The 25749-nt window shown below is 40.9% G+C and overlaps 1 protein-coding gene across 1 annotated transcript in view; it reads left to right on the top strand.

Moving 5' to 3' along the window:
* The window catches only part of MACROD2 (mono-ADP ribosylhydrolase 2), an 888911-nt gene that overhangs the window by 611938 nt on the left and 251224 nt on the right, over nucleotides 1–25749 (top strand). The window contains exon 8 of the mRNA XM_084260985.1: nucleotides 8712–8785. Within this exon, the coding sequence (XP_084117111.1) occupies nucleotides 8712–8785 (74 nt within the window). The remainder of the gene's footprint in view (nucleotides 1–8711; nucleotides 8786–25749) is intronic.

The raw sequence follows: 25749 nt of genomic DNA, 5'->3' as shown, positions 1-25749 counted from the left end.
TATATATATATATGCTTTCTCTCACCGTATGAGGATGCTGATTACCAGAGCAGTGAGATCTTTTCCCTTTCAGTGGTGTGGTGGTATCTTTCTGCAGCTTCCCCTGTTAGGCTCAGCTTGAAGCCTTAATGTTCCACATGGGCATTGGAAATACCCTGACAGACAGAAGAGCTCCATCGCGTAGCACCGTAAACAGCACGGCTATGAAGCACTTGGCTTCCTAGAGAGCCTCTGAGTATTGCTTGCTCTATTTTTTCCACAAGTCTGTTACAGAACCTGTTTATCTGTGATGTGGTCCCCCTGCAAGCATGCCCTCTATAAATGCTGGTAAAAGAATGAAACCAAAATCTCAACTTCTAATAAAAATATACCAACTGTTGCAGAAAACTGAAATTCTTGCAAACATGGGGCTTTCCTGCAGAATCCTGATATAATACCTCCTGTGGTCAGGTACTTAGAGAGAAGCTTTATTCCTCTTCAGCAGCCCAAGTGTAAATGCATTTTCACCAAAAAATTTTTCTTTTCTTTCCCCTTCTCCAAGTGTTTAACCAATACCAAACAGTTTGGTAAACTTTCACTTTTTTCTTTAGTGGAATCCTAAGACCTTGTTAGTATAAACCTCTCTTTGCTCACGACCTAAATAATCATATACTCAGATGAAACTTTTAAGACAGTTATATGGCAGGGGTTTTCCTGATGATGTCAACATAGAGTGGGCAGTGAAGCGCGTGGTGTGATATTACGTGTTTCAGAGAAACAATAATAACATAGTTTTTCTTGCATCTCAGCCACTTGCTTGTGACCAACCTCTGACTGCAGCCCTAAGATGAGTTCAGATTAGCAACTCGTTCAGAAAAAGCAGCTGAGTTGTAGATGACAGTGGATTGTCATGCTGACCAGACGAGAGACCAGTGTCAGCACAGCAATGAGGGCACACTCAGCATCTTTCCTGACAAGCCAAGGCTGAGCCAGCTCCGTTGTCAAGAGAGGTGGTGGATCTTGGCCTGCAACTTGTCTTGGTTTTGCTGAGGAGAGGCTGAATAAGCTGGGGCTGTTCAGTCTTGAGAAGAGAAGACTAAGGGGGGATCTAATTAATGTCTATAAGTATCTTAAGCATGGAATGCAGGGGGAAATAGCCAGCCCCTTTTCAGTGGTCTGTGGGGACAGGACAAGGGGCAATGGCTGCAAGTTGGAGCACAGGAAGTTCCGCACCAACATGCAGAAGAACTTTTACACAGTGAGGGTGACAGAGCCCTGGGACAGGCTGCCCAGGGGGGTGGTGGAGTCTCCTTCTCTGGAGATATTCAAGACCCGTCTGGGTGCCTATCTGTGCAATATGAGCTAGGGAGCTGCTTTGGCAAGGGGGTTGGACCCGATGATCTCTCGAGGTCCCTTCCAATCCCTATGATTCTGTGATTCTGTGACTTGCATGAGGTTTACAGTGTGCCCTGGTGTCAGCACTGACCCTGCTTGACTTGCCCAGGGATCACTGAGTTGCCAATCACTTCTGTCGACAAAATCTTCATAGGTTCAGATTAGATGTTAGGAAGAAAATTCTTCACTGAAAGAGTTGTCGGGGTCTGGAACAGGCTGCCCAGGGAGGGGGTTGAGTCACCATCCCTGGGTGTGTTTAACATACAGGTAGATGAGGTACTTAGGGATATGGTTTAGCATAGGACAGGAACAGTTGGACTTGATGATCTTAAAGGTCTTTTCCAACCTTGTGATTCTGTTTCAATGCTCTACATGCTTTGTTTCACTGCAACATAGCAGAGACATTCTGCATCTTGTATTAGGGGCTAGATGTGTATTTTGGGTTTCTTTATTAACCATCTTCTACCAGCTGCCTCTCTATCATGTCAGCAACTGAATGCAATTGGAAATCATTCTTCAGGAACTGTATGTATTTTCTTGGTGCTGCTGAATGTTTCACTCAAGGAAAATGAAAAGGCGTGTTCCCTGCTTGACAGGAATTGAGATACACATAATGATTTCTTCAGAAGAATGTTTTGTTTATGCATTTTGAAAATTTATCATTTTCCTTTGTATTCTATGCATGCTAATTAATTAATCTAGCATAGTCTATAAATGAATATGTTCAGCTTTGCTTCTTGGGGTAAGTGGGGTAACAGAAAGGCTACTATCTTTTCACTGTCTGAGACTTTTTGAATGGACAGCAAGTAAGATTTTTTCCATCTGACAAGTTTGATATGGCAAGGTAAGTTATTTAGCAGAAGATTCATGCTGCTTCTGTTTAATTTTCAATGCAGCTGATCCAGATGAGGGCACCTCCTTTCCAGATTGTGAGTGTCCACAAAACTTACCAAGCCAGCAGCCTGTCAGTTTGTTTATCTAGTCATCATGTGAACATGGTTATAAAAAAAAGCTCAGCAGTAGCAGCAACTTCAGCATGCAGGTAGAGCACCATCTCTGCTTCCAAACAGGCCAGGTTTACCATGGTGATGTGGAATCAACTTAGCACGAGTGATTTGATTTTGACTACTAGAATACATCTTTGACAAGATAATTATGTGGCATCAGTTGCAAGATTATACTGGTTTCACAGCTGAAGGACAAGTGAATGTATTGAGTAGCCCCACCTCAGGCATGCTAGGCTGTTCATCTCATTTGTTTCCTTTTATTGTGATAAAGTGATAAAGCTGAAATGTTATGATTAGTGTGTTGTCACAATAGCTAGCCTTTACCAACATGACTGTAATGAACCTCAGTTATTCCTGTACCTGTTGTGATTCAGAAAGCATTTCTAGTCCCACTTGTTATTTATCTGTTACAAACCTGGGAAAGTCTTTATTTTCCATACCATCTGGTGCTGAGGATTCCCTCAAAGCAAATATTAATGTATGGTGGAAATACTATGTCATACTGACTGCAGAGAGGGCCTTTGGTACACTTCCACAGTCTCCAAATGTGACTGTTGAGTTACTATTTGAATAGCTTCCTTTATATGTCCTTAAGCATCATTGACAAATATATAAATAAATGGAAGTTATTACATTTTGACAGATGTGTTGATTAAACAATGGGCTTTGGGGTTGATTTTAGAACACGGGTACAGTGTAAACGGTTACATCTTGATATATGCACAGACATGCCGTTGTAGACATTTTTCTGAGAAACTATGAGAAACACATGATGAGCATTTGTGTTGATGAGCATTTGGTTCTTTTCATGATTCAAAAATAAGCCATTAAAACTGGCAAGTAAGAATATTAAGATTGTGATGAGCCTTTCAGAAAACATAGAGGAAGAGAGCAGCCTTAAATGAATAAAAACCTGTCTAGCGTTTTAGGTTATGCTTGCAAAAAAGGATGCAGACCTCTTTTTTACCAGGATGAGTTGATTTACAGAAAACATTAGTCATCTCATTTAAACTGACAAATTACAACATTTGCCCCTGCAGCTACTGAAGTGATTTTCTGGATTGACAACTGTTTGTTGGCATTGTAACAAAACTGATAGAATCTGTTACCATTGTCTTCAGCTATAGCATATTAAAGGTTGATTATTTAGTACTTATGTATTGTTAATGGGATTTTCACATGGAGGTGATGTTACCTGATTGTGAGTTAACATGTCTAATAAGATGCAGTATTGGATTGAACATCGTAAGAGATGGGTAAAGCTACCAACATGTCTATACGATTTGGGAGTTCCTCAAACAGATCCTATTAATTTTATCTCTCAAAAAATCCTTATTGCACTGCTATTTATTGAAGAACTGAAGAATTTAAATATATACTGAAGAATTGAGATATATACTTCTAGTATATATTTTTCAGATACTGCACAGATGAATTAGGCATAACAGTAACAGGTGAATGTTTCTCTGCTAAATCCCTCAAGCACAAAAGACTGAGCGTTCACACTAGAGTGTCTAACAACAGAGAATTCATTGCATATTTTCCATAAGTTGATGAAACAGGGAGACTTATGTTCTAACATTTCGTATTTATTCTCCAGGAAGTAACTGGTAAGGGAAACCTCCAGGCCCCACCTGGAGTATTGTGTCAAATTCTGGGCTCCCTGGTATAGAAAAGGCAGGGACCTCCTGGAGAGAGTCCAGGGGAGGGCTACAAAGATGATTAAGGGCCTGGAGCATCTCCTCTATCAGGAAAGGCTGAGTAAGTTGGGGCTGTTCAGCCTAGAGAAAAGAAGACTAAGGGGGGACCTTATTAATGTTTATAAATATCCTAATTGTGGGACACAGGGGGAAATGGCCAGCCCCTTTTCAATGGTCTGTGGGGCTAGGACAAGGGGCAATGGCTGCAAGTTGGAGCACAGGAAGTTCCACGCCAATATGCAGGAGAACTTTTCCCAGTGAGGGTGACAGAGCCCTGGGACAGGCTGCCCAGGGGGGTGTGGAGTCTCCTTCTCTGGAGATATTTAAGACCCGTCTGGACACCTATCTGTGCAATATGAGCTAGGGAGCTGCTTTGGCAGGGGGTTTGAACCCGATGATCTCTTGAAGTCTCTTTCAACCCCTATGATTCTGTGATTCTGTGAAACTCCAATGTGTATCTCTGTAGTTAGTATCATTCTCAGTTCTCCTTCGTACTGTTCTTCTCTAAAAACAGCACATTTATTTAACATCAAATATTTCAAAATAATTGTGCCAGATCTTATCATGCCTTCTCTGGAAAATTATGACCATGATAACTGTGAGAACTTGCACAGTGCACAGCTTGTTTCAGCAGCCATTTCTCAGGTCAGTGTTGCAATTTCCAGGAATAAGGTGGTAAAGTCCTGGAAAGAGGTGCAGAAGCTCGTAAGTTTGAAGACCTTTTAAAAGCCTTCATAGGCTGTCACCACAGGTAATATCTGTGCAAGGACATACCCAACGCAGCAGAGTTCAAATGAGGTATGTTTTATGTGATGGTAGTAAGATGGGGTTTTGTAGTTGCAAGTACGAAGGCATAGTCATTTATTTTAGGGAGTTAATGTAGCAGTATATGCATCTATTAACAGCTTGAAAGAGGATGAAAGGAAATTTCTAAGTTTGTCTGTGTCCAGACTGGTGCTGGTGGAGCCCAAATCAGTGTTAAAAGCTGGCATTTGATTTTCCAAAGCTGTATGCAAAGGAGTATCATTTTAACTGTGCAAAGCAGCCGGACAAAGACATTGAGAGCTTTCATAAATTTCACAGAATCTAAGGGGTTGGAAGGGACCTCTGGAGATCATCTAGTCTAACCCCTCTGCCAGAGCAGGATCATACCTAGATTAGGTTCAAGCAAATGAGAACGATTTTGGAGAACGAGTGTTTCTGTGATACAGCACTTTCACACATGGTCAGAGGACGGGCACCTGGAGGTGGTCAACACTGACATACCTTCCAGAGTTGGCAGTGTTGAACAAGTAGAACTAAGCTCAGCTATGCATGTGCATGGGATCCATTGTTCACCCACCAGGCCTTTCAAACCCACCAGGACCTGGAACAGGCTGCCCAGGGAGGGGATTGAGTCACCATCCCTGGCTGTGTTTAACAGATGGGTAGATGAGGTACTTAGGGATATGGTTTACCATAGGACAGGAATAGTTGGACTCGATGATCTTAAAGGTCTTTCCCAACCTTGTGATTCTGTGACTTTGCACAGACCCTTGTTGAATTATCAGGCTTACATCTACTGTGGCATCCACTGTAATGAATAAAACTACTTTGAAGAACTACTCCTGAGAGGGGCACAAGAGATGGGGGCTGCTCTCTTCTAGGGTTTGCTGTACTTGAAGGGGTGGGACTAGATCCTTGTTATAGATAGTAAAATGCAATTAGCAGGCACTGCAAAAATGCAGGGGGCTTCAATACAATTCCTGCTTTCTGAAGCAGCACTTCAGGAAATAAAGGCAGCCTGCACCGTCTCACTGAGTAGCAGGTTTTGTTGCCAAAATGTAAACTTTGCCACTGGAGGCTGTAGAAAGCCAGGCTGGAGCTAGAGGCCTGTGTGGGTAGGTACACGCTTCACCTTCCACTCATCCATGCCATACAGCCTGCCAACCCTCCTTTTTTCCTCCAGTCACATAAACCCAGAGAAGTCCTACGGAGGCACCGCTTGCCTCTCCCTTACGGCTAATGCTTCTTCGCCTTTTGTGCCCTTGTCCTTTTCAGTATTCCAGAGGAGCGCTCACTGCAGTAACATGGGCCAGTGTCACTCTTATTACTTTACCTGTTTTATCTTTTGTGAAATTGAGCCTTTAGCCAGAATTGCCTGAGCTGCTGCTCCAGCAGCCGGTTAACTGTGAGGCTCCTTGAGCTCATTTCTCTCAAGTAATTTGATTCCCACGTGCTCCCTGAGATTCCTTTATCGCTGAAAGGAAAGTGGGGAAAGGAGGGGAGTGTGTGGTGTGCATGTATAGGAGCAGACCAGAAACGTTATGGCAGACAAATGTAGCTTGGAGATAAAAACGACGCAAAAACGTGTTTAAAAAGATCCCATCTCGTTTTATCTCCCTTTAACATGGTCCTATAAAACAAAATGTTTTTCTGGTTGAGAATCAGAGACACGGCGTCTTTTGTGTTGGTGCAGGGCATGGAACAGGAGGCTAAATTCAATCCTGCTTCTGCATAATGCCAGTAAGGTAATTCTTTCATTAAAATTACCAGTAAAATGTGTAAAACGCTAATTATTTTTTTTTGACTGGTCATAAAAGACTTTTGTGGATTTCAAGATAATTTCTGGAATCATACACAAAAACTCAAGGCCATTTATTTCGGTTGCTGAACTTTATCCTATGCATTGTGGTTGCTTAGGAGTAATTGAGCACCAGTTTTCTAGAAAAGCTTCTATTTAAAATTGGTTAGTATGGCAGCAGTTTTCTAACTAATGTAGAATTTATGGAGAGCTTCTATAAAATCGCTGGTGCTTTATCACAGTTTTGGGCAAATACCCTGCTGCAAGGGAGTGAAAAACAAGCCTGAAAAGTGAATCTTGCTGGAGAGAGAATTGTTCTGAAAATAAACCATTCAGTGAATAAACAATGGTGTATCACTTGTCTGAAATACGTATTTCTTCCTCTGCATGGTGTTCATTGTATGTCCAGGCAGTTCTTCCATGCTCAGGGCACAGAATTTCTATGTTACAAAGTCACGGTTTGTTAGATAGGATATTACTAATTTAAGCAGACGGTCTGCTTAGAGGTCTGTTATTTTATATGATGAAAATGAGGCTGTTGGAAGTCCCCGCTTTGGGTTTCGTTAGTGTTCATTAGTTTGTGCCATAAGACATATGCCTTGATGAGATCAGCAGCGTTATTAAATGTCATAAGAATATATTTTCTCAGCAGCAGCGGAAGTATCCACAGTAACACTTGTAGGATCTTCGTTAATTTTCCATTCTGGACCTAAGAAAAAGGTTTAAAAAGGAAAAAGCTTTCAAAAAATTAAAAAAAAATGTTTTATTGAGAAACATGTGCAAAGGAAGCACATGCTAAATGTCAGTATTATTCAAACATTGACTACTTTATTTGCTGGATAGTTGTAATCTATCACTCTGAAATGGTACATATGCTGCTGGACAAAATCCTTGTGGAGTCCAGTTATAGGGAGTAACGTTTTGGGGATGTGACTGGTGGGTGGGGGTGGAGGGATTTTGTTCAATTTTTTTTTTTTTAATCTAATCTAGGAGTGCACAAATTCTGAAAAGGCGTTAAAGACAACAGAAGTGTAGAGGATAATATGCCAGGTCAAAAAGCAGGGCACATCATCAAATTTTTGCAGTGCCTGCATTTCAGTTCATGATTCAAGGGGTGATGCATGATGTAAAAAAGGCTGTATGTACCCAGCTGCATGTGTCAGGTTTCATGACTCTTTCTGTCTAGCCCCGTTGCTTGCTTGTGTGCTGTGCCTGCAGCTCCACCTCTTCAAAAACTGTTCTATTTATCTAACCCACCGAGAGCTATTCATACAGCTTATGGGTTTTTATTTTTAAATCCTCACAAAAATGATTTGCTGCCCTCAAGTTAGGAATTTAAAGGAAAATTAAATTAAGACTGCCTAAGTAATGAAAGCATCTTTAGATTTGATAGATAGAGACTATCAAAGTCTGTATCCCTGGCAAGATTTCTGATATTGTTTAGTGCTGAGAGGGAGTTACTATTGCTAGTATATCATGTAGCATCAGGTCTTAAATTCATATGCTTATACTTCGTGAATTCTTTAATTTCCAAAGTTGTTCTTTATGTTTTAGGTCATACATTAAGAGATCTCTATCCTTACGCAGCCAATGGCATTGGGGTCATAGTGTTGTATAGTTTTAATGACAGATAGGTTAAAGAAAGGAAGCTTTAAGAAAGCTCTTATGGTTCAGAAACATCTGCATTTGTCTTGCTTGCAATGAAATGTAAGCCTAGTATTTGTTACTGTGATATGTGTTCTATTGTTGTCTGCCTCATGATATGTGTATAGCACTCTATTGGTTTTGCTTCTTTTCACTTTTCCTAACTAGAGTTTAAAAAAAAATAAAATCCAATAACACATCACTGGCCCTATTTTCAATTTATTTAGCTGGCACGAAGAGTAATTGATGTCCCCTAAAACCTTTATAGAAATCTGTGAAGAAGGGAGTTGATCAACCGTAATCCCCAACTAGTCGAAAAAATAGAGGAGAAGGGAGGAAAAAAAAAATTCCACTTTTTTGTTTTCTTATGTGTGTAGAAAAATGTATACCCTTTTGTTTATCTCTCATTTTTTCTATCTTCAGGTTTTCCAAATGAGCCTGCTGCTGTCATTGCCCTTAACACCATCAAGGAATGGTTAAGCAAGAATCACAATGAGGTATGGAATAAAATATAAACTTCCCAAATCTCTCTTTAAGACTTCAGTCTCTTTAAGTCGTTGACTCCGTAACTTTGAAAAGAGTAAACATAGGCTTGAGTCTCAAAGTCCTTTATTGTTGTTGTTTAGTCTAAGACAAATGAAATCAGGTCAGGACAATGTAGCTGGGGGAAGATTGTTATATTTAAAAACTACACCAGAGTTGAAGGGAAATCCCGTTGTTTGAAACCATACTGTGCTTTTCCTGTGCATTGTAATCTTTCCTGGCAATGTAAAAGACTATTCTCTTCCTAAGCTATTTCTGAGTGTCAGTGTTTTCATGTAATAATGTGGAGATTCTTGGAAAGGAAATGTGTGTAACAGTTGTCAATAGAAACAGCCACCAAAGGTCAGTTGTATTCCGGGGTCACTTTACAGTAAAGAGTGGCATTTTCTGTTTTCATTAATTTCTGGGCTGCTTACAGTTAAATGTGTTGTTTTTTTTCCTTGGAACTCTCACTAAATATGTGATAGAACCGTGAATTTTTAACAGGGCTGGTCTTCTTCCAGTGACATGATGGTGATTATTTTTACAAGACGACAAAATGCTTTCAACAGAACCATCTCCCTGTCTCCCCTTTCTAGCTTTTGCCTTTCTCTGGTTTGAGTTCTTAACAGGCTGATAGTTCCTAGTGTTGAATCGGAGGAATGCAACAAAGAAGTGACAGAACAAATAAAATAATCATGATGCCTTAGACTGAAGATATGCCTGTTTCTTCATGATGACAACCAGCAAGATTTCAGACAGCTAGAGTTGTTGTTTGGTGTTTTTGTCTATTTAACAAAGCATCCAGGGAGAAGCACTGGACGCAGAAAGATAATTAGTATTTTTCCTCTAGCAATATATTCAGGGGGCCTTTTTGTCAAGAGAATGAGATATATGAGAGCATGAATTTAGCAGGTTTATGTGATTTGTTTTGGGTTTTGCCAGCTTTGAATTTAAAGGAAATACTGTGTTGAGATTTGAACAGTAAGTTCACTTCCAGAAACCTATTTCTGAAAGGTGGACTAAGGAGTGCATGTGTGTTTGGTTGCTGGCTCTTTGTACCACTGCGTTCTTGGGAGCTTTCTGTGACACAGACATCTGAGCAGTGACACAGAAGTTTTGGATGGACAGTCGTTGTTAGTGCTGTGGGTGCCGAAGTGCCATTTTATCAGCCTCAGCTCTGGGCTTGTGCGAGTTGAGGTCTTGTGCTGTTTGATGCAGTTGAAGATGTGCATTTGGTGCAATTATTTCCTGTCGGTGAATATGAATATTCAGAGCTAACCTCTGAGAGCTTCTGTTATTTTTTGAAGGAAGCAGAGTACTGGATTGAAGTCAAGATACATTTTGAGGACCCAGTTATCCATAGTATTAAACGGTCTTGTACATTTTCCCTCTTTGTAAGGCCATTCTGCAGTCTACTGGCTTGAAGTTTAGACTGTGGCATACTAGCACACTTTACATGTCAGAAATGGATCAGCAGCAATGTAAAAATATGTAACTTTCTTGAAGGTAGGAGTAATTTATGCAGTGAAAATTGTTTTGGAGAAACAGAATTTTTGGGTTGCTGTTGCATAAGGCATATAGCGAGGTGAATGTAGTTAATCTGGTTTAAATGAGCTCATATGGCTCTGTGCTAGGTGTCAATCTGATCCATTTTACACTGTGCATGCTTATTCCCTTGGATTAGATTTTGGGCTTTAAGTAGTAATATTATACATCACACAAACTTTTCCCAAAATTAGCGCATTGTACAGCAAGGGAAGTGAAGGAGGCTGTGCCTCAGCAAGATGGTCCCCTCTTACTGCAGATAACCATATGATAGAGTCCTTTCTATAAACTGCTGTCATAACAATAGAGCAGGTCCCTCTGCACCCACTGAATATTTAAATTCGCAGGTTCTAGACTGGCAGTGAAGCCTTCAACCTTGAGGCCAGGTCTTCAGAGGGCTGCCCACGTTCCATCTCTGTTACCTCTCATCAGAACTGCTCCTCTGACACTGACTGCACGGTCCAAGTGAGTCAGTGTGGCTTGCTAACAGCCTCTCCTGAAGGAAAGAGGCCTCCTGTACTCAGCATGCTAGAGTTCAAGGAATCAAAGTCGTCTTCTTACTTTCCATTCCTCCTTGGCCCATCTGCCTTGCCTTTTGAGAAATCCTGTCCAGGTTCTGCTCCTTTAGTCCCAAAGATGCTTGGCAGCCAGTTATCCCCTGGTAATGTCTGATGCTGGTTGTCCTAGGATCTCAGAATCTTTGAATGTAGAAAATGAAGTGATTGAATGAATTCAAGAAGTTTTTTAGTGCAAGACAGAGACCAAAACTGTAGCCTGCTCACTAGGAAATGTTCCTACATTAAAATACACTTGGCAAAATCAAGTAGGTGAGTAAGATGGAACCCTGACATGTTTGTAAGCCTTTTGTTGTCCTGTGCAGCAGCAGTGTCTTATCTGCTTCTCTCCATCCCAGGAAACTGTGACAAATTTGTGAAAGATAAGGCAATATTGTTGTTTTCTCCTCTCTACCTTCCTGTAGTACTTCTCTCCCTTTGATGCTATAGTGAAGATTTTATCCACAATGATATACAAAATAGAAATAAACCAGTGGCTATATTCCTTAGTCAGCCTGGGGGCTTGAAAATATAACCCAAATGACTCCTTCCTTGCAAGGGAGCCGTGTTAGTCCTGCAATGTTCTCTGTCACAGTATTTACAAGAGAAGTCATTTGCATTTAATAAAAGGTTTTCTTTTCCAAGCCCATTGTTGTGCTTGACCCCTCAGGTGTTTGCATAAAAACTTATTAGCATGCTTAACTCTGATGTCACTCAGATGAATGTCTCATTACCATGCAAATGGAGTTAGCTGCTTTCCGAGGTTAATTGTTACAAAGCAACACGGAGAGCTGATCTATTGTAATTTACCGAGCAGGGAACACCAGCTAGGCAGGGCAGCAGCCTAAAACTTAACTACAGAAAGTCCATGAGGGAGAAACAACAGTATTGTAAGTAATGGCTTGGACTTAGTTGTGTGTGTAATGCACAGCACTCTTCGGGTCTTGAAATGCAACTCTTAGTCAAACTAATTTCTGGCCATGTTTTACACCGAGGTCTGCTGACTGGCAGCCAGAGGGCAAATCTAGTTTAGAAGCTGGTAAATGGTGTTACAGCGCTAGCGTAGAAATCCCTTGGAGCGAACTCAGAAGAATGGCCGCAGTCAGCAGTACTGGGTTAATTTACTGCAGACCACCTCGGCTATCTCTTTAGGAAACTGCATTTTCACATTGCACAAAGTGCTCTAAAGGTTTAATAGAATTCTTCAGAGCACAAAATAGTATTGGATCCTATCCTTTAGGAAATTATACACTGGGATTCATTTAAAAATGCACATTAAGCTCTTTGAACGCTTCAAAATGTTTCTTTCTGTGATGATTTGGCGAGGTTTGAGATACGGTCACCTGATGTCCCATAACGGTATCACAGAAGAATTGATGCCTTTACATACTGGAGCCCATACACTTTTGGGGGTGCTGGGGAGAGGGTTCTGTTTGTGTGGGATTTTTTTGTGGTGGGTACCTTTGAACATTTGCAATGCTAGGAATGGTTATTTGCTTTTACTTCAGCACCATGCTACGTTTCTCAAAAGGGTGAAAAATAAAAAGTGTTCAGTGTATGCCTTACCTTCTGTCACCGACATGAAAAGCCTCAGGACTTTTTCACTGCTCAGGAAAAGACTTTAATTTAACAGCACATTTAGTTCAAAGTATTGTTCTTTCTCTTGCACAATATCTCACCTTTATTATGCACCCCAGTAGAACAACAACCAGGAAAGTGCGATTGCGATATATGTTCCATTGAAATACCTGATGCAGATTAAAAGCAGATGGATGGAAAACAAATCAACACGTTCCTGATTCCTTTTCATTAGAATCACTACTGAAGAGAGAATTTTTTTTTCTTCTTTTGCCTGAAGTACACAATATTTAGATCCCTGTGCTTTAGCAAGTAGTTATGCATCATCCCACTGCAAAAAAATAAACAGAAACGTGTCTGTTTCCAGCAAAACAGGATGAGCAAAATCCCAATACAGTTGACATTAGAGGGACTCTGTTTTGAGGAGGAAAAGAGGAGGGGGTAGGGTCATGTTTGTTACAGTTCGCATGACAAAAATTTTGAGGAATAAACATTTGTCAAGTTCGGCATAACACAGCACAGGTGCCCTGCAACCATGCTTTGTTTTGTGCTGTGCTTTGTCCAAACCACAATGATTTTTCCACTATAGAGACAGTTAAATTGGTATTACCTTCCCTGTGTGCTGATCCCCATGTACAGTTGTGCCTTGGTGGCTCACAAGGATTGGGTTGGCCTCGCCTCACCAGCAGGAGCTGTGAATGTATAAAGTAGGGAGAGTTGAGGATACATGATGGACACTGGATGTGGCTGGAGGGGCTTTTATCCTGCTGACAAAAACCTCTGTGAGCAATCGATTTTCTAAGAATGGGAGGGGTGTGTAGGAACTCAAGGAAGAGGAGGTGTGATAAGAAAGCAGAGCTTCTGTCCTCACAGAGCTCATCTCTCTGATGCTGTGGTAAGCAAGTGTCTTCTGGACAGGAAGGGCCAGAGTAGGGCAGTGAAGGAACAGCTTCCTCAAGCGTAAAACACAGCCAGGAGGTCTAGTGGGACGTAAACCAGCTGTGCTGTATGTTGGCCACCCAGGCCTAAGCATGATTGAGGCTCAAAAGAGCTGCTGTCGCTGAAATAAAAAGAGCACTGGTCTGAGGTATACAAGGGAAGATGGGACCCCCCCCAGGAGAGCTATTGGCCTCTGGAGGGATATCTCCATGCCAGGCAGGATACAAAATGGTGCTAGGTGCCATGTTTGGAGAGAGGTACGTGGTCCTGCCTGGGAGGACAGAGCAAAGAGAGCTGCTGCTGCACAAGGCAGTAGTGCGGGTGTGCCTCAGTGAGCTTTGAAAAGCATAAGAGCTGTATTTGGGAGTAAACTAACATGATGACAACTCAGTGTCATGTGCAGCACTCTGCAGGTAAGCATGGCACCCCATGGTATCCATTTGGGTACCACGTTAGTCTGGCAGTATCTGTGCTGCACAGAGTTATGTTGTGTAGGCATGTACCTAGCAGGTGTGAGACAGCAGGGTAGGAATGTTTCTCTTGTCTCTTCAAAATCGGGTCAGGCAGCTAACAAAAAGTTGCTTTTACCTCCTGATCTCATGAAAACATCGGGGCAACCCAATTTCAGTATTTCTGGTTTGCTTGCCTGAAAGACAATTTCTTCTTTTCTTTTTAATTTCTCTTCCCCCCTCCCTTTGGTGGTCTCAGCAATCTAATTTGGGCTCTTCATTCTTCAGAGACAATTAAACAAAGTGGCATCTTGAGATGAGGTCTTGCCTTTATCACTGCAGAAGGAGGCAGATGGAGACAGTGTGTCTTGGAAAATGTTGTCTGATGAGGTTTCCTTTAACATAATCTCAGTTATATTCCCCTAGGCAGAGCGGCTAAGTTTCTATGTTGATTTCAAAAAGGAGTAGAGTAGCCAACTATCAATATTTAATTAATTAAAGCAAACTTTTATTTTAGTAACTAATGCAAGCAACTCCCCCTAAGACAGTATTACTTTTGGCTGTGCTTGGGTAGTTTTTATGCTTACAGTTTTACAGTTGTCAACAAAAGTGTGTAATTTTGAAAAAAAAAGATATGTATTTATGCCTAAGGTGCTATCTTTTATGACAAGCTTGGGCCTGCAGTGACATGTATTTATTTTAGAGTATATTTATTACTCTGAAATAAAGCTCTGAAAATGCAGGTTTCGATTGAAGCCACTGACAGATCCTCAAGGACAGTGAGGGTGGGATAAAAATTCAGGCGCCTATTTTGGTAGTTCTTCTATGCCAGTATCATTTGATTAACATAATCTCCTCCCCTCCCCCAGCCCTGTTCTCTTGGGTAGGTTAAAAAATGATCTCCTTTCTATTTCTACATTCTAATTAGGTGGTAATCATATGCTGCTCTGATTGAAATGAAAATCAGCCATCATGCCACTGTCATCTAGCTGAAGTCGAGGAAAAAATGCTTTTCAACTTGTACAAAATTAAAATGATTTACTTGCTCTGCGTAGCTGCTCTCTCACTGGGCTCAAAGAGATTCAGTGCCGTCCCCAAAGCCCAAACCTAACTATCATCCCAACAGACAAGTCATTTTCTGAAATGATAAGTAAGCTGCCAAGGCAGCGATGCTTTCTTATATGTTCTTCAGGCTGCTATTCAGGTGGAAGGCTGATAAAGCAGACAAAGCCTGTATTCATTACACGTGATACTTTATTTATTAAACTTAAAAAGCGACCGTTGTTTTTGATACAGCTATTGAGAGAAAAGCAGGAAGGCATCCCTCTTGGAAAGAAATGCTAGAGCTTATGGTTGCTGTGAATGTCCCGTGTGACAGATGTCCCATGTGAACTGTTTCTACGTTACTCACTTGTGATCCAAGTTAAAAATAAGGGGGTGAGAGGGGAGAGTTGGAAACATGGCTTCCTGGCACCTCTTTCCCCCTAAAATTTGTTGAGGATCACAGAAATCCACGTCTCTGAGAAGTGTAGAGGTTTGCATCTCTGTAGAGATTTATACACGCTTAGTGTACTGCATAAATAATGATTCCTGTAACTCCACTACAGCTAATGAATGTCACTAATAGAAGACAGGTCTCTGCATGGGTTCTTTTGTGTTTACAGTAGTTAACTATCTAATAATTGAAATTTGTCAAAGCATTTATTCTTTTTATCCTTACAATTTAATGGCAGTTATGATAGCAGGAACCTGAATAGCTGGAAAATTCTACAGGCATGTAGCTAAATTAACAAAATTGTCGCTAATTCAGGGTTGAGTTTTTGTCTTGTTTCTTTGATTTGATTTTTTTTTCTTTTGATTTCTGTACATTTGGGGGGGGGGCTGGGTACTGCAGTGAGCTGTGACAGAAAACCTTAAAAATAAACAGAAATAATATTACTTTTTTTTTTTTCTTTCCTGTTACTTCTTGCATGACAGAGATCCTAATAGCATCCCTTTGTTTCAGTACTGGCTTTCAGCCAGAAATCCCAATAATTTCAATGCAGAAGAGGTCCAGCCTTCATTTTGGGGAGATGTGGTTATTTTGTTACCCTTCTTGACCTTCATTTCTTTAAATTGGCTTGTGTACCTTACCCCATGGGTATGTACAAATAAATAGACAAATTAATGAGGAGTAGCAATCCATGTAGCTCTAGTGAGATGCATGGATAAAATACTTCATGAGTAACAGAGAAATTGCTGTTACAATCTTTGCTTCCGAGCTTTTTGTGTTATTAAATCTACTGTGATTTATGTCGTGCTATACCTTCATGTCTGACTGATCTTTATCTGTGGATTACAGCTGGATCTTAGCAGGAGTCAAGCTGAGATGGGGTAAGCAGAAGGAGAGGCAGGAGGTGATTTGCCTCTGGCTCTGTGGAGGGTTGCAAGGAGGCTCCCATCATAAAGGCAGAGTTTTGGGAGACTCAAGAGTGGAAGCTGTCTGCCAACGATGAGTATGGCCAGGCAGTCGCCAGCAGCAGATAAACCAGGTGGCCAGCTGAAGTCTGTTCCTGATGCCAGTAAGCCACCCAGGCATCATCAAGATCCTGGCACAAACCAGGATAGGGTCCCTTTGGCCTGGCCTCAAGGCAGGAAGCCCAGTGCCCAGCCTCCTACAGAGAATGTCTTTGATTTGGGGCTTTCCTTTGGCTGTAGGGTCTTCAGTTCTCTGAACTCATTCTCAGGTGACGTGTTCATCAGCCTTTGCTGATGAAAACCCTCTGTGTGACCTTGTCCTCCCTGAGTGCCCTGTAGGTGCTGTAGCTGTGCAGCCCAGCATGTGCTGAAAGCACACGCGGTCAGGGCGGACGGCGACCAGCTGACGGCTGTGCTGCCTGCCCAGCCGCAGCACACAATGCGGTGCTAAGTAAAGCCCCACTGCTGGCATGGGCAGTGGCCCTTCCACGCGAGCCAAGAGCACATGCTTTGTTTTGCTGGCACTTTCCTGGCACCCCATAGAGCATACGATGTCTGCTTCTTGGTGTTCTGTTTCCAGTAAACTCACGTAGCTGTCCAGCCTCTGGAAAGCTGCCGCTTCTGTTTGATTTAAATGTGGTTCTGTTGCCTACAATTTTTCCCCAAAGCAGAATGTCCAGTGTGGCATCTGAAGCTGAAGTAATATTAAAATACATTAGGTGATTGTCATACTGGAGCAAGCATCAGATCGCCCTTACAAGAGACCAAACAAAATTCTCTAAAAGGAGTGTTTTGTGAAGTTTTATTCTGTCTTCCATCTGAGATTTTATCTGGCCAACTCCTGCCATCATCTCCGAGCATGTTAGCCATCAACAGTAGGTCACAATCGAATCTATGTAGAATGAAACCCGCGTGGATTCTTCTAGCTGGAGTGCGTTCCCTGTGAGGAGCAAAATGAGTTTATTGCTGCTAGACTCCAGCATCTTGACATATTGTTTGAGATATATGATTCTGACATTTAATAGGTTAGATGATATTGGCCACATACTTCATAGTTTCTGTATCATACTGTATTCCTGGGAAGGTGAAAAATGGGTCTGTCTATTATATATGAAATGACAGAGCAGATGAGAAGAGCACTGTGGATGTGGGAAGCATTGGCAATAGGAACCTGTGGATATATGGGAATGACTGACGGGCTTCCAAGATAAAATAACTGTTAATTAATGCAGAACAATTCCCTTAAATTCAAATGTGAGCATGGTTTAAAGTTGTATATCACCTTCCTACTTAGGCCTTGGGACAGATTGCGATTCATTTATTTGGGATTAATGAAAAAAGTGAAGAGTAAATCAGGTGAGCTCTGAAACTCTTTACTACTCAGTGCTTCCTGACAAGAGTTTTCTGGCCAAAGGCTACAAAAAGACTTGCTCAGGTTCTCACCTTGTTTGTGACCTGACCTCTCATGAGATAGTGAAGGTTAATTTTTACTAGCATGGGCTGTTTACAGCTACTAAATATAAATCTGATTCATTTATTAAAGTCTTGTTTTCTTTTTTTGCATTAAAAAAAATAAAATAAATGGATAAGCATACTTTGGGACCTTTGGAGAACAGTTGGTAGGTAAGATAAATACTTGGCTGAGGGCTAAAGCAGAATTTAGTAGTAGGTTTAAAAGCAGTATAATTTTACAGTGAAATGAAAGTCACCGTGGCACAGAGCACAGATTTGACTGGCAGTTATGCCTTGTAAATAGCCAGGTTGGAGTTGCCCCTGTCTCTCTGCTTTTCTGTCTCCATCTCAATTCAAAAGCACATTTTATTACCGGAACTGAATTTGGGAGGCGTTTCTGAACCAGGAGTGTTGAACTTGGAGCAAGTCTATTTGTCTTGTCTTAGCTACTAGACTAAAAATACAGCATGCTTGTGCACTGCTGTACTCTTTAGTACTGTGGTTAGAAATAAACCCCAAAGAGCCAGCTGTTCTATGTTCATCCACTTGATCAATGCACAACAAATCCAGGTGGATAGGTGTCTTCATGATTTCTCCACCTTGAGGGAAACTAGGGTTTCATGAGCCCATCTCTAAGTGTCTGGGATTTGATGAGGTGTGAGGATGGGATTTTCATGTTCTACATTCTTTTCTGAACATTTCTGTCCACCCTTTGCACACACGTAGGACCCTCCTATTTAAGCTTCAGTCCAGGTACATGTTCTCAGATGGGGGGAAGGGCTTTTATAGGTGACTTTCAGCCTCTTGTGGCAGAGATTTCACCTTTCATTTTCAAATTCCTTTGGGTTTCCTTATGCCAAAAGGTTAAAAAGCCTTAGTCTTCTATTTGCATATTCGTAGCCTTATCCTTTAGTTGAAATGTTAATGTGTGATGGTGTTTTTATTGCTAAAATTCAGCACATTTCATTAATTCTTTTTACTTTCATCTTGCTTTGCAAGAGTACGTGTGAAATGTCTTTTCCATGTGTGGAGAAAGTCTTTGAGCTAGCACTGCTGCTTACTGTTTTGATGTGACTGCTCAAACCTTACCCCAAAATGAAAGAAAACTTACCACATAGCACTTTGAATCCCCTGAATTTAATCTTGATACCCATTAGATAACAACCTTTTCCCTGTGGATATCTAAACAAACATCTTCCTTCGGGACTGCATGCTAATAATATGTGATGGGTGTGATGATAACCTCATGATGGGGAAACATTTTAAAAGCTACAATAGAAATTACATGGTTTGGTCCTACCTTCACTGTGACTCTGTTTCCTGATTGCTCTGTGTTCACTGTTAAAATTTTCCCCTGCAGACACCATATTAAGTTCATTAATATTTACAAAGCAAATATATTTCCCTACAGACAGTTTGGGCACAACTACCATTGATTTTTTGTTTGATTACATGAACATTGACACAGCTCTCTATAGCATAAGGGCAGTAGGTAATTAACATGTATACTTATGTTTGCAGACTATCTTAGGCATTTTTTTGCAGTGTGATTTTTATGGGGCTTATTCTATGACTGCAAAATCTCAGTTGCTTATTATGTATGTGTGCTCCTCGGGTTGGGAGCTGGGTCTTCATGGGAATTTGCAATGTGCCTGGCATGCTGTGTGGACTGAAGCTCCTGTTAGCAAGGTGTAGTGGCATATTTAAGAAGCTGCAGTATTGAAGATGATCAAAGATACTTGTAATTCAAAGCTCTGAATGCAAATCCAGAGGGTAAGCTTCTATAGACTAACGCTGGTCCTTAAAGATCTCCTAAGTTTTAGCAGAGAGAGCATTTTTGCCGCAAAAGAATTTTCCCATCAGAGTTGCTAATGAGGAAGGGCAGGCATTAATATCTTTAACGATGGCAATGTTAGTATTTGTTAAGAGGGGGTAGATGAAAAGACTGAATTCACTCCCATGTTGAAAGCGTCAGTATTTACAGAAAATAGACTTGTATGTTTATTAGCGCTTGTGGTGGTGTGAGCACGGTGTCTCAGATCCTGTAAGGCTTAGTTTGAGACAGAGATGTATTTGAGGGACAACCCCATCACACGCCATTTATAGCCATGGTTTTACAAAAATAAATCTAGTTTGTGTGATGCCTCCAAATAGCAGAAGCTGAGAGGGAAATAACTAGCTGTAAGGTTTTTCAGAGACTATTAAGAAAATAATTCTTTAAAGGCAGATAATAACAAGTATAAATATTGCTTTGGTGCCAGATTGCTCAGTGAGCTGGAATTTCCATGTAAACGGTCAGTAACCTGTTGTCTTTTTCAATTTATGGTCACCTTCTGGGTTTGGGGGTGGGGGGGTGGGAAATGATCCTGCTGTTGACTGATGAGCTAAGGTCTCGCAAAATAGGGCAGATGTCAAGATGTGGATAGTCATGGAGAGTGTGTCTGGTGGTTTTTTCCCTTTAGTCAGGACTGGGAGTAAGCAGGGGAAAGGTAGGCTGACACTTTTACCTAGAGTATTATGGGAACTTCAGGAGTGAAGTGCTGAGAAGCTTATTTGATGTGGTTTCTTAGTTCCCAGATAGCCCAGCTGAAAGGGAAAGCTGCAAAAGACCTTGAAAGTGCATCTTTAGCTACTGAGCTTTCTGAAGCCTGCTCCTGGAAAAAGCTGATTTTGGATGCCCTACATACCCAGTGCAGTTGCATGAAGTAAAAATGAACTCCTGGTAGAGGGATCAGGCAGGTTCAGTACGTCTTTCTCTCCCCTCATTTGTACCTTCTTTCCCCTTACCATTCTTTCCTTGCAGTTCTCCCTGTTCTGCCCCGTGTGAGTTGTGAACTTACTGCTTTATATTCTGCTCTATTGCCTGGGCATTTAACCAAACACTTTGGATCAGGAGAGAGGAAACAAAGAGTGTACCTCTCTGCTCTGGGTCTATCTCGTGTGTTGCAGCTGTTGTTTTTAGGTAGGGATTTCAAGTCCAGCTGCTCCTTATTGACCCTGTGGGAAGTGACAGGTTGAATCGGTTATTTGACACGCACATTCTCTGTTGGCAGGACTCTGGCGAGCCTGATAATGGTATAAATGATGTTACTTGCTAGAGCAAAAGAAAGTTACAATTGGGTACAGCAATTAATAGGCAATTAGGAAGGCATTCTTTTTTTTTTTCTTTCCAAGTGTTTTTTCCCCCAGTTATTTTTAGATTTGAATTGACTGAATAGTTGAAGAATTCCTTTTGGAAAGGAGGCGGGGAGTAGTATTTTTTCCACATTAGCTTTGATTTTTCCTCCTGCAGGGACACCAAGAAACACAGACAGCTGTTATTTAAACCAAAATTGAACATGAAATGCTATCAAACCATTTACTATCTCTGAACTATAACACAGCAGTCCTGTGTTTTAATGATGCGCTGTTGTTTATTATGCCCCGTGTTACTGCTCGAACTTATATTTGTTTAGAGAAATAATGAGATTTGAAGGTAATTAGAGTGTATCTCTAGAATGGTCTTATCTGTGCTATCTAAGGTGCTTTGGTAATTTACTGCCCAAGGTAGTGACACTGCCCAGCAGGATGTGAGGTGGAAGGGTTTGAAGGGTATTGGTCTGTGGATGTGCTTGAGATGTCAGCATTATCAGAAATGACAACATCTGTGAGCAAAAGAACAGAGCAGTCACAAAGCCCCCTCAGACTTTTGCACCACCACTCAGGCTGCTGACAAGGGTGTCAATTTGTGCCAGCTCCCGGAGCATTTTTTGTGATGATGACACACGTCGCTTTGGACCTGGATTGAGACAATTGGTGCGTTTCACATGGGCCACCGAGCAGCCCTGGCTCCAGCTGCTATCTGCTTTCAGACCCGTGTCACTGAGCTGTGTTCGACTTAATGATCTACAAGCAAAAGAGGCTCTATATTTCATAAGTCTCCAGAGCTGTCACGTCCTAGTTTTAGGCTAGATTAATTAGCATCCATGTGAGTAATTCCATATGCAGTCATTTAGAGCAGTTACCCTTTTTTTTCCAGATTATATTCTTTCTAAATGCTCTAGAAAGGGGTTTTGAAGAGATGTTCAGTGGTTAATGAAAACATCTATGAATGTAAAGTCATTTACAAATCTTCATCAAATAAAAAATATATAACAAGTATAGGGTTTTGCTGGCTGGATGGTCTCCATGGGCTGTTCCTAAAAGAGGTCAGATTGGATCTGTGAACTTAAAACCACAACTGTACTAATTAATGTGATAGGGAAATGTTAGGAAATGCAATATAATTATTCATAGAACTAGGTCATCATTTCTTTTCCAGTTAGTCTTCTAGCATGTGGCCACACCACAGTGCTTTCCATTAATAATGAAGACATTTTTGAGAAATAGTATTAGCAGCTGGTTGACTGTAGTTAATTGACATATTATTGTATTCTAGCACATTCTGTCAGGGACTGCTGTGAATGGCTTAAAGGCTTCAAGGGAGAAATAAAGCAGAGATAAGTAAGGAGAAGTTATTTTAACTTAACAGTTCTCCGACTCGATATACTGTGATTCTAGGAGGCAATTTACTAAGATATGTAGAGAATTTGGATTTAGACAATAATGATGTAATGGACTTAATAAATTTTGTCTGTGGGAATAGCACATAAGCTCCTGTAGGAGTAGGGCAAGGCATCGAGCCTTCCAAGTGTTTTAAAAATCTGGTGACTAAACTGCCTAAATCCATTTACTTATGGATTTAGTCCAGGCTGCATTGTCAAAAATTGAAGTAATCAATTGACAAGGAGTTTAACAAATGAAACATATCTGTAACTGAGGCATGCTAATTACTACCTTTCCCCTCCCTCCCGAAGTTAACAGAGCTTAAAATGAATGTATCCTTGGTTTGTAGAATGCAGACTAAAGAAGAGAGCCAGAGTGAAGGTGGAGAGGTTACTTAGCGTGTTTTTCACCTCCAGGTTACCAATTCAAACCCAGACAATTTTGTTCATGTCTGAGAGCTTTTCAGCCTTTGCACTAGTCTGTCATGTGTAGGATGAAATGGAGAATGTGGTTTTAGTCCCTGTCACTGTTGATGTGACTCTAGTTGTACTGGTGAACATTATGTATTTAAAGAGTTTGATCCTGCAGTCGCAGCAACCAGCTGGAGGTTTTGCTTTCCTCTCCAAAGTATCTGGGATTAGGCACAAAATAGAAACCGACAGCCTCTAGTGCCGATAGTTTCAAATGCTTGTGGATGTATAAAGGAATTTCTCCTTAGATGTGCTTATTGAAGGAAATGGAAAGTGAGTACTTCAAAGGAACGGAGCTATTTGATCATGGAACATTTTATTGTACAGTTAATTACGTAAAATAGGCTGAACTGAGATAGAGCTCTTAGTGACTTTTTTGCTGTGTGTATAATTAGATATACAGAACTGTTTCCTCAGTGTCAGTCTGCTTAGCTCCAAGTCAATTTGCGTCAGCTGAGAAGATGGACCCTGGTATTTATGGAAACAGTGGCTGGTTATTGTGCTGGAGTAACACTCAGACAAGTTCTGCACCCTACGGAAATTTAGGCCAAGATGTATAAAGTTAGGAAAACGGTTCATTTTTTAAAGTACTGATGGGCTAATCACAACCTTCAGCACTCTTGTGTGAAGCTGATTAGAACTTTATAGCAATTGGATGTAGAAGAGAACTACAATGATGTTTTGGAGATGTACTTGCGATTTGGAAGGAAGATGGGGGCAGGGATTTTGGTCTTGGAGGCTGTGATCAGGAGGCGAAACAACCAGGCATGGGGAAGTTTGTCAGGGGAAGAAAAAAAGCCCCAAAATGAAAAGATTGTCTTCTTGGTAAGCCTTATTACTGACTAACAGAGGAATGAAACAGTAAATAAAGAAACAGTAGTCGATAATGAACAACCAGGGTGCAGTAAGAGCACTCTGAATGTTTCTGGGTTTTGTTCTTTCAGAAGTGCTTTATATTTGAAAAATACAGCAGGTGTCCATGTGCAAGCGTCTAGATTCTGATTTTAAAAGATGACATGAAAAATAACAACTTTGCTGTGTTACCAGAATTTAAATTTGAGGCCAATGGTAGTCTTATGCTTTATACAGCTAAAACCAGAGATCCCAAAAGAGTAACGGTATTTTGTGTTAATGAAATTATTTAACACAGTCAGTCCTTTGAATTGCGCTCAGGCTATTTGCGGACACTTAGGCCTTGAAGCACTGTAGGCCTTGAAATGCTCAGGTTCTTTCACTCTGCATTTATGTTCATCACTGCCAGAAACAGACTTAACAGAAGCCTTAAAAGTATTTTTTGAAAATACCAGTATTTAAATATTTGGGACCAGAAGTCCCATTGTATAGAATAGAAACAAAGGTGGCTGCCCTGATTTGGAGAGACCTCAATTCAAGAAATACTACAGGCCTCCTTCGGTGGAGATGCTTTGTCGTCAGTATGCCCGAGGATGTCTGTGGAGGATGCGTGTGACACTCTTCACAGCACACTGCACCAGCTGAGTTGCTGCTTTTCTGGGCATGTGTAACTATGTGTTGAGATTCTTTAATATCCTACATTCCTCTGTCATGTCAAAGCAGTTTAGTTTTAAAGTTTCCAAAACACCTAGTGATTAATGAAGTTACAGTCATTTACCTCAGAACCAATTCTGCAGTGAAAAGGTGGTGTGCCTCACGCTAATTATTTCTGTATTGTCCTTATTTGCATCACAAGCATTTCATTGCTCTTCCTCTTGACTTATTAAATCCTTCTTGCTCATGCATGAATCTGGACAGCTGGATGCCACTAATGGGGCAGCTAGTGCTACCCAGTGGTCTATAATCAACATTCTGCTGCCACACATTAGCATCAGACTGCATGCCTAAAAACTAAAAATTTGATTTGTGAAGCAACAGCTGATTAGGGATGATTAACAAAAAGGCTAGGGGGTGGTGGATATTGTATAACACTGCTTTGCATCCTTTCTGAACCCAGCAAAGAGTGGCGTATCCAACATGTTGGTGTGAACAAAAATAGATGAACCATTATCTAAATGTTTTTATCAGTAATCATTTCTCAAAGGCTGTTTGAATCCCAACAAATTTAATAGTGTTTTAATGAAAACAGGGGTGGAAATCATCCTAAAACCATGACAAAGATAATATGCCTATTTTAAACAAAACATATCGATTTGTTTTTCTGCAGTGTCAAGGAAAAACAAGAGGCTATGTTAAATAAATACAGATACTGTATTACTAAATGTATCTTAAATGCCATGCTAAATACAAGAGACTCCCACACATTGTGATTTGAAGTCTGTCAAGAGAGGGTTCATTTTTGGATGCAGAGTGAGATACGGTGGAAAAACTGAAGATGCAACAGGCAATCCTGAATGACCACTGAAAAACATATTCAGTGGTTCCAGTGTAACCTTATTTATACCTTCATAACAGCTACATTTCTTCAAACTGTTCCATATGCGTCATCAGCACCGATATGCAGGACTGTTTCTCGTTTGCAGTTTGGGAAAGCAGTGCTTTTTCTTCATTTAAAAATAACAAAAAAACCCTAAAAAATACTCTAAACAACCCACATACTCAAAATACCAACCACCCCCACCCTGCAAAAAAAATAAATCAAAACAAAAAAACTGCCAAAAGCCTGTGCAAATCTAACAGCTCCTCTTGTGTGTCTTTCCTCATCCCTCATCCTGCAGATCTCAGTGTATTTCTCTGTTGATCTCCTGCTCTTCTGGTGTTGCAGCCCAGCTGAGAGAGGAAACAAGTATTTCTGCTCTGCTCTTGCTGAAGCATGGTTTCGAATGGAAAGCAGTTATCATCTTTGCTGCCTGCATTCAGCTGTCAGGAGGGCTAGAAGAATCATTTGGTTGGGAAATGTCCTTTGCTGTGGGATTTGGAACGTTCCCCTTATTTTAGATTCTTGGCCAGCCAGGCTAAGATTGGATGTAAGCAGCAGTTTGGAGAGTGGATAATA

This window comes from Gallinula chloropus (assembly GCF_964237585.1).
Source record: "Gallinula chloropus genome assembly, chromosome: 3".
Taxonomy (NCBI): domain Eukaryota; kingdom Metazoa; phylum Chordata; class Aves; order Gruiformes; family Rallidae; genus Gallinula; species Gallinula chloropus.
The sequence above is the reverse complement of the archived record's forward strand: the minus strand, read 5'-3'. Positions and strand labels throughout refer to the sequence as shown.